Source organism: Rosa rugosa, chromosome 2 (assembly GCF_958449725.1).
Source record: "Rosa rugosa chromosome 2, drRosRugo1.1, whole genome shotgun sequence".
Taxonomy (NCBI): Eukaryota; Viridiplantae; Streptophyta; class Magnoliopsida; order Rosales; family Rosaceae; genus Rosa; species Rosa rugosa.
The window spans coordinates 40,190,811-40,208,215 of NC_084821.1; the positions used below are offsets into that span (position 1 = coordinate 40,190,811).

At 37.3% G+C, this 17,405-nt stretch overlaps 2 protein-coding genes across 2 annotated transcripts; both read left to right on the plus strand.

The window, feature by feature from the left end:
• The first annotated feature begins 435 nt into the window (after positions 1-435).
• Positions 436-2,115, plus strand: LOC133730740 (uncharacterized). Its single transcript, XM_062158276.1, has 4 exons — positions 436-657; positions 776-1,378; positions 1,436-1,589; positions 1,799-2,115. The coding sequence occupies exons 1-4, from the start codon at positions 436-438 to the stop codon at positions 2,113-2,115; spliced, it is 1,296 nt and encodes a 431-aa protein (XP_062014260.1).
• A 3,210-nt stretch (positions 2,116-5,325) lies between these two features.
• LOC133733666 (serine/threonine-protein kinase D6PKL2) lies at positions 5,326-9,255 on the plus strand. Its single transcript, XM_062161313.1, has 2 exons — positions 5,326-5,981; positions 8,421-9,255. The coding sequence occupies exons 1-2, from the start codon at positions 5,407-5,409 to the stop codon at positions 9,202-9,204; spliced, it is 1,359 nt and encodes a 452-aa protein (XP_062017297.1). The 5' UTR covers positions 5,326-5,406; the 3' UTR covers positions 9,205-9,255.
• The last annotated feature ends 8,150 nt before the right edge of the window (positions 9,256-17,405 follow it).

Genomic DNA, 17,405 nt, shown 5'->3' on the forward strand with positions numbered 1-17,405 from the left:
GTCCTAGTCTTCTCAGAAGCCGACCTTCAGTGCCACCAAACCCTCTGTCAACGTGCTTCGGTCCTAGTCTCCTCGGGAGCCGACGGTAGTGCCGCGACCACAACGGTTACAGAACCAGCCAAGCAAGGGTAACGCCCTAGCAACCCAGCCAAGCTAAAGTCACGCTTTAGCAAGATCTCAACATTTCCCGGTGATGTCGCTCTGCTCAATCTACAATATTGAGTATCGATTGTGTTAACAAGAAGCTCAGCAAAAGTCCTCGCCACGAGGCACAAAGAATCCCACGACGAGGTTGGTGCTCTCCTCGTCCACAATTGCTTGAAAGAAGTCAGGTCAAGGGACACCCCCGACGACCGCACCCGAACGGTGCTGGCACGCCCGCGCAAGAAAAGAGACTGTTGACCAGCTGCAGCAAAATTGGAGCCAAACACACCCATGGAGGTTGAGTTGATAGCCCGTATCCCTCTTAGCTTACGTGATTCAGAGGACAGATTGATTTGGCACTATGACAAAAAGGGGTGCTATACTGTTCGAAATGGGTATCATGTAGCTAGAGTCGCAACTAATCATGTTTCTAGGGCTTCTAGCTCTTCTGGTTCAGTGGGTGTTCAGGGAAAGTACTGGAGGTGTATTTGGAATGCACGTATTCCACCTAAGGTTCGTTCGTTCCTATGGAGACTAATGAGAGGTATCTTACCTCACAAAGTTTCTCTTGCTAGTAGGTTTACTCTTCAGGATATGCGTTGTGCTTTTTTGTCATTGTGCTGTTGAGGAGGGTATTCATTTATTTAGAGATTGTGACGTGATTGGGTGGCTATGGATGGAGAGCACTTTGGGTTTAAAAGTGAAGAACGTGCCTGGACGTAGAGTGGAGGAGTGGGTTCTTAATGTGATTGATATTTTGCATGGTGGTCAACGTGATTTGTTCTTCATGGTCTTATGGGTCATATGGACTGAACGCAACAATGCAATTTGGAATGGCACGAGCTTTAATGCTTGTAATGCGGCAAAATGGACTGTGACTCTCCTGGATGATTACCAGAAACAACATCCTGCCGGTTTTTCTAAACACGCTAGACCTAAAGCTAAATGGCAACTTCCCCCTACTGGGCGTCTGAAGATTAATGTTGATGGAAGCTATAGACCAGAGTGTGGTGATGGTGGCATTGGGGTGGTCGTTCGAGATGAGGTTGGTAATTGCATTGCAGCAATGGCACGTTATTACCCTCATGTTCTTTCTGCTATTCACATGGAAGCGGAGGCTTGTAGGGCTGGAATTCTTTTGGCTATTCACCAATATTGGAATGCCTTTGACCTTGAAAGTGATTGCTCACTTGTGGTGGCTGCATTGCAACTGAATGTGGAAGATCGATCTGAGGTAGGGCGCATTATCGATGACTGTAAGTCATATTTGACATCTTTACACTCTATTCAGATTAGACATATCTTCCGTGAAGCAAATGGTGTAGCAAATAGATTAGCTCACCTTGCTAGTTTGAACTATCTAGATGATATTTGGTTAGAGGAGTCTCCTATGATTATCCAGGATGTACTCTATGAGGATTCTTGTACTACTGCTAGAGGTCAAGGTCACATATCCCCCTCTATGCTTATTTCTAATATTAATATAATAAGTCAGGCGTGGGGATGAGCCTCCCAGCTTAGCTGGGTTCCAAACTCCTTCAAAAAAAAAAAAAAAAGACAATAGTTTCCTTAATAAAACATAAAAAAGATCCCATGCATAAAGCTAGGGGTGTGCAAAACATGGTACAAAACATGGTTCTCGCGATTATTGAAGCAATTAATGTTGCTTTGGTCCGTCGCTGGACTCACATTTGGTTGGAAACGGACTCAATACTAGCACTACGATACTTCAAGAACCCTGGTTTAATACCATGGAGATTGCGTACCTCATGGTTGAATTGTTTACACAAGGTTAGTCAGATCACTTTCAGAATGACACAATTCTTTAGAGAAGGGAATGCTTTAGCTGACAAATTTGCCCGTTATGGAGCCTCAAATGTTGGTGCAGTCTGGTGGAGAACCTTACCCTCTTCCTTTCTAGCAGAGTTTGGTAGAGACTTGTCTTCAAGAATTAATTATCGCTTTTCTTAGTTTATGTTTTCCCGTAGATTTATAGTTTGTCCTTTGTTCTTGTCGGATTGTTTTTCTTTGTACTGTTTATGTATTGTTCCTTTGCAAGTTTGGGTATGCCCGGCTTGTTGCTTTGCGCCTCTTGGAAGTGGTTTTGGCCTAGTCCCTCCTTCCTATTGTACCTTTCTTCTTTTTTTAATAAAATTTCGACTAAGGGCGATGAGTTAGTCCTTAGTTCGCTTCAAAAAAAAAAAAAAAATGGTACAAACCGGCCAAAACCAACCGATAAATATGGTTTGGTTAAGGTTTTTTAACTTTTAAAATTGAAAATCGGTTCAATACCGAACCAAACCATTTATGAACTGGATTGGTTTGGTTTCTCTTGTACTTAAACCGCGGAACCCGAACCGACCGGTATGTTTGAAATATAAGAGAAAAAGTTTTTTTTATATATATATACACATAATAAATATATATTCATTTGTCCAGTTTGTTATAAGTAAGTTCTTAATCTCCAGTTATAACTTTATTCTTAAATGATATACTATCATATTGAATTCAAGGCCCAAAGGCCTAAAACCTTAGTATATAATCGCTACAATTTTTTTGATCATTTCATATCACATCTCTGATCTCTCAATCTCTCCTTCTTTGACCTTTAATACTATCATATTAAGCTAGTATTGATGGCTAAGTTGTTAAATAAGTGAATCACTTTGAATCTAATTTAGGTTTTAGTTTTGGACTATATGTTTTAGATTTTAATTATTGAATTTTAAATTTAGATAATTTAACATAATTTCAATTCTTGAGATTGAATTTTTACTATGAATTTTTTCATAAATAGCATGTTAATATTATATAGGTGAAAACCGCCTAACTGACCAAATCAAACCATTTTTAATTGGATTGGATTTGGTTGGATTGAACTTTTTTTTTTTTGATGACCGGTTTTCTAAAATGCCTAAACCGCTCACTTTGGCATAGAGATGGTTTGGAGTCAAAACCGATCCAACCCAATCCGTATGCAGCCCTACATAAAGCAAGCTAATAAGTTATAAGCAAAAACAATAAGAAAAAGTTACAATGGTGCATTTCCATAACACGAAGAGACATTTGTGAAAAACATAGATAAGCCATAAAGTTGTGGTCACCCAAAGCAAGAGATTTGTAACCTCGAAGCACTTGTCTTGTCTATACATCCTTTGGGTGCAAATTAAGAACAAAAAAAAAACACATCTTAACCTAATTAAGTAGCAATAGAATACAATTAGAAGCATTTGGTGCGCCTAAGTATTACTTTAAGCCTTTAAGGCTAAGCCTCTGATTTTAATATATAAAATGTGCCCTACATAATTATGAATTCTATCACATCGACACATCCTTCTTCTCTCTGCAAAATATAGTACTATTTTCTTCACCACATGCATCCAAGCTTTTGCCAAAGTAACTACAACTTTCTGGTCTCGAGAAACACCCCCTCGTCTCGTGCGGGTACGCATCGTTTACCCAAGTTAAATTAATTAAGAAACCATTGCTTCCTAGAATGGGCAAATCACACTTCTCCACATGGGTTTTCTTTTTACACTATTTTTCTCTTAATTTATTCATTTTCTGATGATTTTTTTAATTTTATATATAAAGAAATATCAAGAACTTGTTTGAAATTGTTTTTAAAAGACTTAAAAGTACTTTTTAAATTTGATAAAAACGCTTTTAAATGAGGAAGCACTTTTCAAGTGCCCCTAAGACACATTTTATATTTTTTTATATAATTTTTATATATTTACAATTAATTTTCTTTATTAATTCAAAAACAATTTAGTTCTATTAGAAGCAATCCTAAACATGCCCCAAAAAAAACCCTCTAATGTATCAAAGTTGAGGAGATCAAATCTATTGTCATGAGACACTAGAAACTCTTCCGGTCTAAAGAATTGCTTGAGGTGATGGAATGATCATTTTGGTAGACAATTGTTTATTGTTGGCTATCTTCTCCATGCATGTAAGGGTGCATTTTGGTGGAGTTAAATTCCAACACTACTTTACCATTGAATCAAAAAAAAAAAAAAAAAAAACTTTACCAAAAAATAGAAATTGTGGAGCAAATTAAAGAACCAAAAATAAAGCACAAGGACTTCATTAGGAAAGGAAAGATCTAATTGTTAAATGAGAAAATTAAGGGTTAATGCGGATCTAATTGATACGATCAAGGTATGATGGAAACTTTATGGAGGTAAGCTAATGGAGATAATCAAGGCATGATAGAAACAATTAACAGTTGGACAACTCTTGTAGCCATTCAATTTGATTAAATGGCATGGACCAATTCAGGTACTTTTGATGTCAATTGATTCCAATAATTACATTTGATTATATAGCTTTTTCTTTTTGAATTGGGAGCATTATTTTTTTTTTTTGGTCTAGGAATTGGGAGCATTATGTAGGTGAAGATTTTCATCTATGCTCGGCTGACTCTAAGCTCCAAAAAGAGATAGTAAATGAGCAATAAGATTGTCAGAGTTTAGAGCATAGTCAAATTTTAGCCAAAGTAGCTAAAAAGTTATTTTGTCTAGCCACTTTAGAAATACGTCTTTATCAGTATTCTCTATTTTAGCTAATCTTGAATTTATATTACTTTTTAAATGAAGATCAAATAGTTTAAATATATTTATAAATTACATAAAATAACCAAAATGAATGTTTTAAATTATAGAGAGCCTCATCTGGCTCTCTATATTTAGGAGTCTGGTGCAGCTGCTAAAATAGATAAAAAAACTAAACATGCTCTTTAAAATAGCTAATGAGCCAAAATAGAGAGTCTGCTAAAAAAGACCAATTCGTCGATTATACGTATTGTTCTAGTCAAATCTTAACTCGTCTAAAAATAAAATACTAGTTTAGAATTTCGGCCAAATTAAAATTTCTAATCTTGGCATAGAATAAAATATCAAGAGATGAGATAAATAACGATAAATTCTTTGGTCATCTTGTGACCAGGTTGATTGTATAGCATTATCTTCTTGGCAAAGAAAAGAAAACATGGCATGATTTTTAGGAAATAATGCATTAATGAAAATGTCAACTATTAAGGCATAGTTGACAAAAACTCGGGCCGGTTTTGCACCCATATTCCCAGGCAACCCGAGCCCAAATCCATTTTTCCAAGCCCAAAACAAACCTCTCCCACCCTTCAAAACCTTCACTCTCATTCTCACACGGACACAATCTCTCTCATTCTCTCTCTCTCTCTCTCTCCCTCCCTCCCTCCCTCACACAGAGAGAGACTAGTCTCTCTCAGTCTCTCCAACAATGGAGCCGTGGCTCGATGACTTAGCCGACGATCTCCAGAGCATCAGCTTCACCTCCACGGCCACAACAGCAGCCACCGAATCCAAACGAAGCACAAGCTCCGGCTCCGAAGCCACGCTAACCGCCTCGTGCTCCTCCTCGGCTCGCCTCGGCTCCCTCGTCGCGAAGCCCCGAGCCCCGTCCTCCGACCCCCGCTGGTCCGCAATCCACAAGATCCGATCCGAGTCCCCGACCCGACAGCTGGCCCTCTCGGACCTCAAATTCTCCGAGCGGCTCGGCTCCGGCGACATCGGGTCGGTGTACCTGGCAGAGCTGAAGTCCGGCGACGGCAAGGGGTGCGTGTTCGCGGCGAAAGTGATGGACAAGAAGGAGCTGATTAGTCGGAGCAAAGAAGGGAGGGCGAGGACAGAGAGGGAAATACTGGAATTGTTGGAGCACCCATTTTTGCCCACGCTCTACGCCAGTATAGACGCGCCCAACTGGCTTTTCTTGCTCACCGAGTTCTGCCCCGGCGGTGACCTCCATGTTCTCCGACAACGCCAGCCTTTGAAACGCTTCCCTGAGTCTGCCGTCAGGTGCGCACGTTAGCACTCCCCACCTTTGCTTTTCTTTTTTATTTCTGTTTATTTATTATTTTTTTAAATTTTTTTACTGTCTTGGTTTGAAAAAATAATTGGAGGGCTTAGATTACGGGTTGCGGTAAATTATCACCGTCTCTTTTTTCGGTCGAGTAATTAGTAATTACCACTGTCTTTTGACCAAACCTGAGAAACCGGTGGGGTCCATGGGATAGTCACCGTCGCATAGGTTGTTTTCGCGATTTGATTGAGCGAGACGAGATTTACGGTGTGTCTGAAGTACATTGGATTATCTAGATGGGGGTTAAATTTTGAGGAGTCGCCTGGTTTGCCACGTGGCTATTACGTTAATTCTCAAAAAAAAAAACAAAGTCAATTACTTTTGGCTAATATCTGTTTTGTAAAGAAGAAAGAAGAGTGAGATTCAAAGAATGAAAAGTACCTATGTTGACTCTTATAAGCTTGGACGTCAATAAATTAGTAACTACATGCACGTAGTAGTACAAAGTTAGGAGAGTATCAAATCTGTGAACGTGTAGTGCACGTTGTACGAAATTATAAAATGGTCTATTTCTGAACAGTCAGTGAGTCTAGCTCAAGTTGAAAAAAGAAACAAAGAGAATTTGAGGGTTTAAGATGGTACATTACTATTATTAATTAGGTGGACGGTGAACTTTAGTTGAAGATTGTGCATTTATTCTGCTAAAAACTATTTGGCACATTGGCATATGTTATAATATTATTTCATAATTATTTTTATAGTATTGCATTATGTTTTCATCGTTATTAGTTGCTCTTTGGAATTTGGCATATACATATTGGAATGTGTACTATGTAACAACAGTGGGTTGTGCAGTTAAAGACGTAATGACCTTAAAGCTAAAGCAACCCATATGTCTGTACCTTGTGGTTTTTAGGGCGACTCGTTTTCTGATAATTAAGACCTTTTAGTTCAGGGATGGGTTAGGCTTTCATAAACTTGAATTCATTGGGATGTAGTTTCTTTTTTTACTCTTTTTTTTTTAGTGTATTATTGATAAATGTGTGCTGGGTATATATCTCTTCACTATAATTGGTGATAACAGTGTCTGCCTCTGCCCTGTTGCTGTAGTTGGTTGAGGAACAACTAATGATTTTAAAATCAGAATCACTTTGATACCTACAAGCTGACCCAATTATTGGTCTTAAATTAATTTAAGACATGTATGTTCATTGGTTTCATGACATTAGATCAACGAGAAAGATTTAATGCAAAAATTTTATTTATTTATTTTCTATTCTCTTAATATTTCACCCTTAAACTGTGGACCTCTTAGTCTTGGCTTTTGTTGCTTGAATGGAACAAACAGATCCCTGAAAACATGAATCCTCATCTTTTGAGTTTTGTTAATTTAAGCAGGATTTCTGGGTTCATTTACATGAAACAAGGGATACGTATGATATCTCTCTGAACAGTGGCCCCAATAGTTTTCTTTTGCCATGTGGCCCTATTATCTTTCTTTTTTGCTTTTTTGGTTCATACTTCAGACTATTTATAGAGTTTTATGCCAAAAACTCAAAAACTAGTACTGTAGGGAATCTAGTGATAAGGCCCACTGGTCCTGTAGTTTATATATGCTTTGATCAGCTTTGTCTGTTTAGGAAGGTAAAAGACGGTAGAAAGTAGGTGAAAAACAGGAAATGTTATTAGTAATCCAAAGAGATTTTGACAAAACAAAAAAGAACCCAGGTAAATTGATTCCTCTCCCTTTTACTACCAAGAAAAATGCCAAGTTAATTTCTTTTTTATCATTAGTATTATTATTTTTAAACTGATATAAAGATTTTACCAACTCTTCATCATTTTTTCTTCCAAAAGTATTTGCAACTAATGGTTTTAAAAGCATGGGGGCCAATGAGCTACCAAGAGTTGTTTTACTGATATAAAGATAAGGTTGGTCAGGTAATATGAATATAGAAAGTTGTTGTAGGCCTTGCAGTTTATCAATCATATGTTTTTGCACCAATTTGGAGAGGAAAGCACAGAAACGAGCAAAGCTAGTAACCATTTGATCAATGATCAACAGCTCTGTAGGTAACAACAGTGTGTTGGTTATGACCTAACATAATATATAAATTCTTTTTTGAGTAAAGGACCTACCATAATACACTAATTCAAGGGAAACAAGATTTATTGCTGTGATATGTGTTATTAAGGAGTCAATTATGATGTTGTAGATTACTTGTTTCTTTTAATGATTGATCATCATTTGCAACATTATGCTTAATCATGTACTTTTATAGATTTAGTTTCTTAAAACTATCATTACCCACTGTAGGATGTCATCTTTTATTTAGATTATTTATATCTATCAAATTGCTCTATGAATAAGGGATTATGATTTAAGAAATCATGTGAAATTTGACTTATTAACTTGTATTTAATCTCTTGACTAGGTTCTATGCATCTGAGGTGGTTGTAGCTCTAGAGTACCTTCACATGATGGGAATTGTGTATCGTGATCTCAAGCCCGAAAACGTTTTAGTTCGATCCGATGGCCACATCATGCTTACAGATTTTGACCTCTCATTGAAATGCGATGATGTTGCATCTGCTGCTCATATAAACACTCCAGTCGCCGCCCCTCAAAAAGACTATGCAGTTGATCCACCTCGCTTTACCTCATCTTCATGCATCATTCCAAATTGTATAGTTCCTGCCGTGTCATGTTTCCACCCGAAGAGCAAGCGCAAGAAGAAGAAGCAGGGCCATCGGGACGGACCTGAGTTTGTGGCTGAGCCTGTTGACGTCCGGTCCATGTCTTTTGTTGGGACTCACGAATACTTGGCCCCTGAGATTGTGTCCGGTGAGGGGCATGGTAGTGCAGTGGACTGGTGGACATTAGGGATATTTATATTTGAACTCTTTTACGGTGTGACACCGTTCAAGGGTGTGGACAATGAGCTAACGCTGGCTAATATTGTTGCTCGAGCCTTGGAGCTTCCGAAAGAACCTGCCGTGCCCTCCACGGCAAAGGACCTCATCTCACAGCTTTTGGCCAAGGACCCGGATAGGCGATTGGGATCGTTAATGGGTGCATCAGCTATCAAACGACACCCATTTTTCCAAGGGGTCAATTGGGCACTATTGAGATGTACTCCTCCACCATTTATTCCCCCACCATTTAGTAGACGCCTTGTATCTAATCAAACTTGTCCTGAGAAAATGGATTATTATTAGTCAGAAACACAACATAAATAAAAACATATATTGCACATTTCAATCCTTCAAGCACTTTTCATACCTAAACCCTTCCCCGTTGGAAGGTGTCAACGCCATTTGTTACTTTCTCTAGTTTTTCATGTTAGACTTAAACTGTTGGCATGAACCATTGAGCAAACCCTTGAAAACAAATCAATTGATAAGAAGCTTATTCTTGCGCGTATTTCTTTGTTCGAGTCTATGTCAATGAAGCACTGGTTACGTGACTTTTTGTTACGTCAACAAAACATGTCAATTTACTGCGAAAGAAAATTCTATTATGTTGTTCAACATTTATGTTGCGTTCTCTGTTATAACTAAAGACTAATGACACATTTACTTACTTGGAATGGAAAATAATCATGAATCGGAGACAAGTGGAATGAGAGAAGAAATGAATCAGTATTGATTCCGGAGAATTGATTCCTAAACCCATCTCCCCCCTTCGTAATCAAATTCCTGAGTATTCAGGAATCGATTCCTGATAAGGAGGTGGAACCTACACCTATTCCGATTCCTTCATGTGTTAGTAAACGCATGAATTCTTTTACCCGACCTTTATATGTTAGTAAACACAGGAATGTTTTTACTCCGTAATCATTCATTCCCATTCCAAGTAAGTAAACGTGTCCTAAATCAAGTAAAAACTAAACTCGACAATTTATTCTCATTCAACATGGATGTGCTTTGGAACTGGGGGGTCTTGAGTGTATATGAGGTTACGACATATGGCATGACTCCAATAGAAGTGAGATGAAGCAAGGTCATAGTCATTAGTCTGATTAGTCAATGCCGGTGTCGGAAGCATCGGATCCCGACAATATGAAGATAAATAATGATAAATAGATGAGTTTGGAAATGGAACAGACATATACCAAATGCGACGATCCAGTGGCATTATAGGCCAAGCTGTCCAGCGATCACGTGCCTTGAGCTAAGCCAGCGTTGGAGATTATATGGGCTGTGTGGTTTTGACGGAATTGAACTGGATTTATGTGTATAGATGTGAACTGGTATGTGTTTGCTTGCGGAGGCCATGCCCCTTCCCACGTGCCTGTCTTGTTGAGAGGGGAAAAAGGTGGGGTTGGGCAGATGGTTTTTGAGAGCTACTCTTTCGTTTTACTTCTCAAAACTTGAGAGAAAGTCACATGATGATTAATGGTTGCTTGTAAACCGGCAATCCCTTTCCATACAAGAACATAAATGTAGATCGGGTTTCATGTTGGGATAGATTAGGTGGTGGGCTAATCTGTCACTCTATGAAGCTGGTCTACTATTAATTGCAGTGTAATATGTTGATAATCTAATGTATTAGAATCGATTTTTATTTTCTTTCTTTCATGTTTTCCTTGCTAAGTCATTATCAAATTGTTTATAATCATTCATGGTAGAGGAGTCATCTTCGACTTTCCTTTTGATTTCTTCCCTTCGATGATCAGAGCTCATATATGGTCGAATTGTCTCTTCAATGTTCATATGAACTTCAAAAGAGATCGATTCTCCTCAATATCTGACATGTCCTTAAAGATTTTATTATAAACCTCGCATAATCCTTATTTCTAATTATAAGATTGAGGACCGAAATAAAGTTTTTTTTATCGTATTATTAGATCAGTGGTATGAGGTTCTGAACAAGTTGGAAACCATTTTTGAAAAACACATGACAATTGATCGATATCCCCAACAGACTATTTCATATTTTCGCTTCAAATTGAAGAAAGATTTGATCATTGTACTATGATCATTGTGTGATAGTATCTTAAATGTTGACGTTGAAAGCTTCTTTGTCATAGGATCACTCCACTTGTCATGTCGGTACATGAGAATAATTAGTGTAGATATTTGACGTCCTACTACCTATATGTATAGGGATAATGACCCACTTACTCACAAAATACCAAAATACACCCCATACACTCCACAAACTTATTTTTATCCCCATTCACACAAAAATTTTTCCTTTTTCTCCCAACTATTCTTTTCACTTAATGTTTATACCATTAGTATCATTCCTTCATCTCTCTTTCCACTCTTTGCATAGGATCCGACTCCTCTAAAGTGAGGAGGTTGTGAATTTACGTCAATTTCATTAAATCTTGACTCTTTATCTAATCTAAGGGTCATTACAATTGACACATCATTTTTTCATTAATTTTTTATTTTTTATCTAAACCCTAGTTAACTATGCGGTTAACTCTAGGAGAAAAAAAAAAAAAAAAATCGTCAAGCGTTTCTCCTCTGCGTTCGAGAGTTGACGGCAAGAGGAGTGCAAACCAAAACCCACCACCATGACGAACTTGCAATCTTCCCAATACTTCCCTAAAATTTTGACGATATTATTTTCAACTATTTTTTTGTTTTATTAGAGCGATTAAATTCATGAAATCTGAGGGTCTTTGTGAACCTTGAAGACTTTAGAGTTCAGATTACCCAGATCGAATTAAAAAGCCTAATAAATCACATACACGAAATAATTAGGGTTGGCAAGCTTTCAGTTTTCCTTTCAGTTAAACTGGGGATTGAATATTTGCAAGGCAGCGGGAACCTGATGCCTCTATTGAGGCTGTCCAGTTTGATATCAAAGTCTTGGCATCCAACTTTGAAATGGTGTTGTTCTCTTGTATCCCTCGTAGGAATAATGAAATAGCTTATTTGATTGCTACCCTGAGAATCCCCTGATGGGATTATGAATGCCCTAGCTATGGATGTAAGTTCTTCTGGTAAAACTGCCTATTCGACTGGAAAAAAAATTATAATTGAATTCTTAAGTAATTGATGGAAGCCAGCTGAAACTCTTGCATATGGCCAAAAGTCTATTTAAGCTTAAGCTAGTTATCAAAATCCCCATTTTTTTTTCTAGAGTTAAAGGCAGAGTTAACTAGAGTTTAGATGAAAAATAAAAAATTAATGGAAGAGTGATGTGTCAATTGTAATGACCCTTAGATTAGACAGAGAGTCAAGATTTAATGAAATTGACATAAATTTACAACCTCCTCACTTTAGAGGAGCAGGATCCCTTTGCATATTACTTTTAGTCTGAACACTATTATTTCCCTCTCCTTTTTCTTTTGATGAAACGTGGTGGGCTTATCTTGAATTTATTTGTCTAGACTATAATTGCAGTTAAAATTCATCCTCTATTCGATGGAAAACAATTAAGTTTTCACTATTCATAATTTCGATCATAGACAGATTAGAATTGATTGCTATTTGCAAAAATACGAGTAAAGAGTTAGCTGAAGAAAAAGAAAAGTTGAGAAAGCTAAAAGAGTACAGGTCAAGGCTTAAAGGAGAAACTCCCGATTACTGGGATATTATCTTCATAGTCCAGAAGAGAATTTACAAAGTTGAAAAATCAATCGGAGATCTTGAATATATTCTCCGAGAGGAGCAAAAACCTCTTGATTATTTGAGCATTGGTTAGATCCGCAAATCACTGGTATCAGAGCTTGCAAAGAGCTCAAAAAGGGAATCCCCAATGGGGACAATGTCTGAATTAATATTAGAGAAGTTGAATTATCTATTAAAATCTTCTGATGAGAAACATCAGAACCTGATACAAGAAGTATCTAGATATCAAGATCATCTAGATAAAGTACCAGATATAATCGCCCAATTAGAAAAATTGGAGCAAAAAATAGATTATATCAAAGAACTTCCTAAAAGAGAAGAAGAACAGCTAACAAGTATTGGCAGAAAAATCAATGAACAACAAAAAACGCTGGATTCTATGAAAGATATACTGAAGGATAAGAAAAAGCATCCAGTAAAACCAAAGAAAGCTAATGGATTCAAACCATTAGAAAAGCCCGAGAAAAATCCAACGCCAAGTACGATTTTTCTAGAACCTTCTACTAGTCTGACTAGTATCAGGTATGAAAAACCAAAACACTTGGTAGCAAGAGATGTCAAAATGATGAGCATCTTCGGGAAAAAGAAATGAGTACAACTCCTAAATGCTGAAGAATTTGAATACAACAAAATTGAACAGGAGGTAAAAAACTCCACAATTCCAAAATTAGATTTCAAACAAATCTACAAAAGGGGAAAGTTTGATCTGATGGATAGCCATCATTTCAAATTATTAGAATTCACAACCCCCTCTACAACAGGAGAACCAGATCTCTTGATGATCACTCCTGATGAAGTTGCCAGAGCAAGAACAAAAAATTATCAATTTATGCATATTGGAGCAGTCCAAGTAGGCATAAAGCTTCTTGTCAGAGAAGGCATAAACTGTTCAGTTCTATGTATCTTACAAGACAATAGACTAACAGATTTTCAAGCAAGTCTATTGGGAACACTTGAGGCATCTTTATGCAATCAGGTGGCTTATTTCAATTGCTTCCTAAACTTCTCAACCAGCTTGAAAGATGCAGCTCACTGTCTAAGACTGAGAGTCAAGACAGATGACATATCAATGAAAAAAGATATGCAAGAACTCGCAATAGTATACAGAATATACTATAAACTGATGAGTACCACAGTAGAACCCAAGACAAGGATATCAAATATCCCAGGTCTTACTACTGGATTCCTCACCAGTCAGAAGAACCATTCACAACAGATTCACAAGGTTACTTGGAATGAAGTAACTTTTCCTATTGAATGGAAATTATCTGGTCCGAAGAAACCAGCAGAAAATGCCAAAGCGGCAATTTATGAAAGCAAAAAGACTGGAGATATCAGTCTAAAATTTGACGATCACAGAAAAAGTGATGTCTGTCCTGAAAATATCAGGATAAACAAAAATCTTCTTAGAAGAAGCTACAGCACTAGAGAAGCTAGTGTTAGTGGTACCAAATCCTCTGTTGAAAAACCAATAGTTCCCATTACTGAAGAAGAATTAGAAGCTGATCTAAACAGACCAGTAAATATGCTTAGAGCACAAAACCTCTATGATCTCTATGATGAAGCAGAGTCCTGTGAAAATACTGAATGATTAGAAAAACTAATCGAAGAAATGAAAAAATTCAAACCAGGAAAGGTAAGAAAAATCCTTCCTTATCAAGATATTGAAATGGAAGACGGAGAAAGCTCCAACTCCAAAACCTTCATCATCCGAGAAAAGGGAAAATTGAAACTTCATGTACAGAAAGCCCCTACGGGCAGAAAAGAAGAAAGAAATTCTCAAAGATTTGTCCCAGAGGACAATATACCCAGAATAGCAATTACCAATTACCAATTATGGTATCTGTTTAAATCTAGACAAAGCTCTAGACAAGAGAAAAACTCTTGATCAATGGGTAGATAGCCTCATGATGGCTTCTGCTCTCAGTCTTGGAAAATTTGAAGCATAAGATCTTCAGGTGTACTATGAAACTACTCTTACTGGAGTAGCTAAAAAGTACTATCTGTCTTTCAAAGAAACTGCCAGAGGAAGAGACTAGCTAGAAGAGATAAAAAATTCGAAATCTCCGTATGATTTTGCAGTACCCCTGTACGATCAGTTAGAATACTTAGAGTATGAAAGGCTATGAAACAGATTATGATTTTGTAATACTCTGAAACATATTCTAAAGTAGAATACTTAGAGTCTAGACAGATGAATGTTCTTCAAGTCAAAAACTGGGAAGAAAGCTAGTAAGACAGAAGCCATAATGTTTTCCTATCAGGTGAACCCTGGTACATTCGTTTGTGACTACTGCTTATGTCATGAAAAGAATGGACTTCCTATGTTTTGTGAAGAGTCAAAAAAGACTTATCACAAAGAATGCTTCATAGCTGAAGCAAGAAGAAAAACCAAGAATGGCCTTATCAGCCAATTGGTTGAACAAGAATATGAAGAATATTTCTCTGAGCAAAAAGAGAAGGAAATAGAAACTCTGTTCCAAGAAATTATGGAACCATCTTCCTCAAAAATAAAGGAAGAAAAAATCAATGAAGAACAGATCAATGAAACTATAAAACTGGTTGAACCACCAGAAAATGTTCCAGAAGAATGTAAACCATTCATTCCACAGGAATTAGCTCAAGAAACTGAGCTACAACAAGCAAAGACCATCTCTACTAGTAGATACAGCAATTACATAGAGATCAGACTAAAATTCCCTGATCATAAGAAATATCATCTACACGCATTTGTAGATAATGGACCAGGATTCACTGTTGCAAAGAGATTTGCAATTCCAGAAGAACTCTGGAAAGAAGACAAGGAAAGAATAGCTACTGGTGTCCAGTTTGATGGAAGCCACCTTACAATGAGTAAAGTAGCTAGAAATGTTCATATCACCATTGGTGGAGGAACATTTATCATCCACACTCTTTGGCAATCTGAAGGCCAAGGATCAGATTTCTTGTTGGGAAATGATTTCATTCTCCAACAGAGATTCATCCAGGATGAAGAAGCAATTGGCTTCAGAAAAGGAGATAGAGTGTTCTGGACAGACAGGCTCACTCAAGCCAGAAGTGTAGTAGGTCCACACTTTACTACCCAATATCAGAGATCGCAACAGAATAGTGGTGATCTTACTCCCTACAAGCCTAAATTCGAACTAATTCTCCAAATCAAACAACAAGAATAATTACTTGTTGAAGAATCAGAATCTTCTGAAGAAGAAGAAGAAGAAGAAACTAGTGAATCTAGTTTTATTCATGAGCATAACCTCAAGCACTTTCAGAATAAACTTCAGTCTCAGAAAATTCCTACTCTTGAAAAAATCAAGAAAATGCTCGAACAGAATATAGATATCGACCCTCAGAAATTTTGGGAAAAAGACCCAGTGGTCTGTGAATTGAGATTACATGATATGAATGCTATCTGTCATGTCAAAGCCATTCCTCAGTACAAAGAGGAAGATCAAAAGGAATTCAGAAAAGACATTGAAGATCTCCTGAACAAGAGATTAATTCAACCATCCACTAGCCTTCATCATGCTCCAACATTCTACGTGAGAAATCATGCAGAAAACATCAGAGGAAAAGCTAGAATGGTAATTGACTACAAAGATGTCAATAAGAAGACCGTTAAAGATGGTTATCAAATTGCTCAAGTACGAGTACTGATCAACCAGCTCAGAGGAGCTAAAGTTTTTTCAAAATTCGATGCAAAGTCGGGTTTTTGGCAAGTCAAGATGCATCCAGATAGTGTTCCCCTCACTGCATTTGGAACACCACAAGGTCATTACGAATGGTTAGTAATGCCCTTTGCCCTAAAACAAGCCCCTTCAATCTTCCAGAGAAAGATGGATGACATCTTCAAACATGTTGCTGAATTCTGCATCGTCTACATTGATGACATCCTTGTCTTCTCCAAAAATAGAGAAGAACACATGAAACACCTCTATGAGGTTGTAAAACTGATAGTTCTGCATGGAATCATCCTAGGAGAAAAGAAAATCTTCTTTATCCTTGATGAAGTTGATTTCCTTGGAATAAACATCAAGAATGGAGTGATAAAACTCCAACCACACATCCTTGAGAAAATCTGGAAATTCCAGATAAAATTCCTGATGCTAAGAGTCTAGAAAGATTCTTAGGAGTCATCAATTATGGAAGGGATTTCATCCCCAAAATCTCAGGACTAACAGCAATGTTATCTCCTAAAACAAGTTCCAAAAGAAAATGGAACTTCATAGAAGATGATGAGAAAATCATGAAGCAGATAAAAGCTCTCTGCAAAAATCTCCCTCCTCTCCAACAACCAGAGGAAAATGATGAAATCATTCTCCAAACAGATGCTAGTGATAATTCCTGGTCTGGTGTTGTTCTGGCAAAAACGCTTGAAACTAACATTGAGAAGATCTGCAAATTTTGTAGTGGCAAGTTTAGCCCTGCAGAACAAAATTATCCTACAGGAGAAAAAGAAATTTTGGCTGTCAAGAAAATAATTTTAAATTCTCCAGCTTTTCTTGGAAAACCCTTTACTGTACGCACCGATTGTGCTAGAGTAAAGAATTTTAAAAATTTTAAACTTGATAAAGCTGCTGATAGAGGAAGATTAGCAAACTGGCAATTATTTCTTAACCAATATGATTATAATGTTGAATTAATTGCAGGAAACAAGAATTATCTTCCAGACGCATTAACCTGCAGAGAAATGGCAATGTTCAGCCGAAGAGATGACGACGAAGGTCACAATCCCAGAAACAGAAGAACTGGGAAAGAACATGAAAATGATGAGGATCCTAAAGAAAAAAAATCCTCAAAAGGTTTCTGCTAAGTCCAAAAGGATTAGCCAT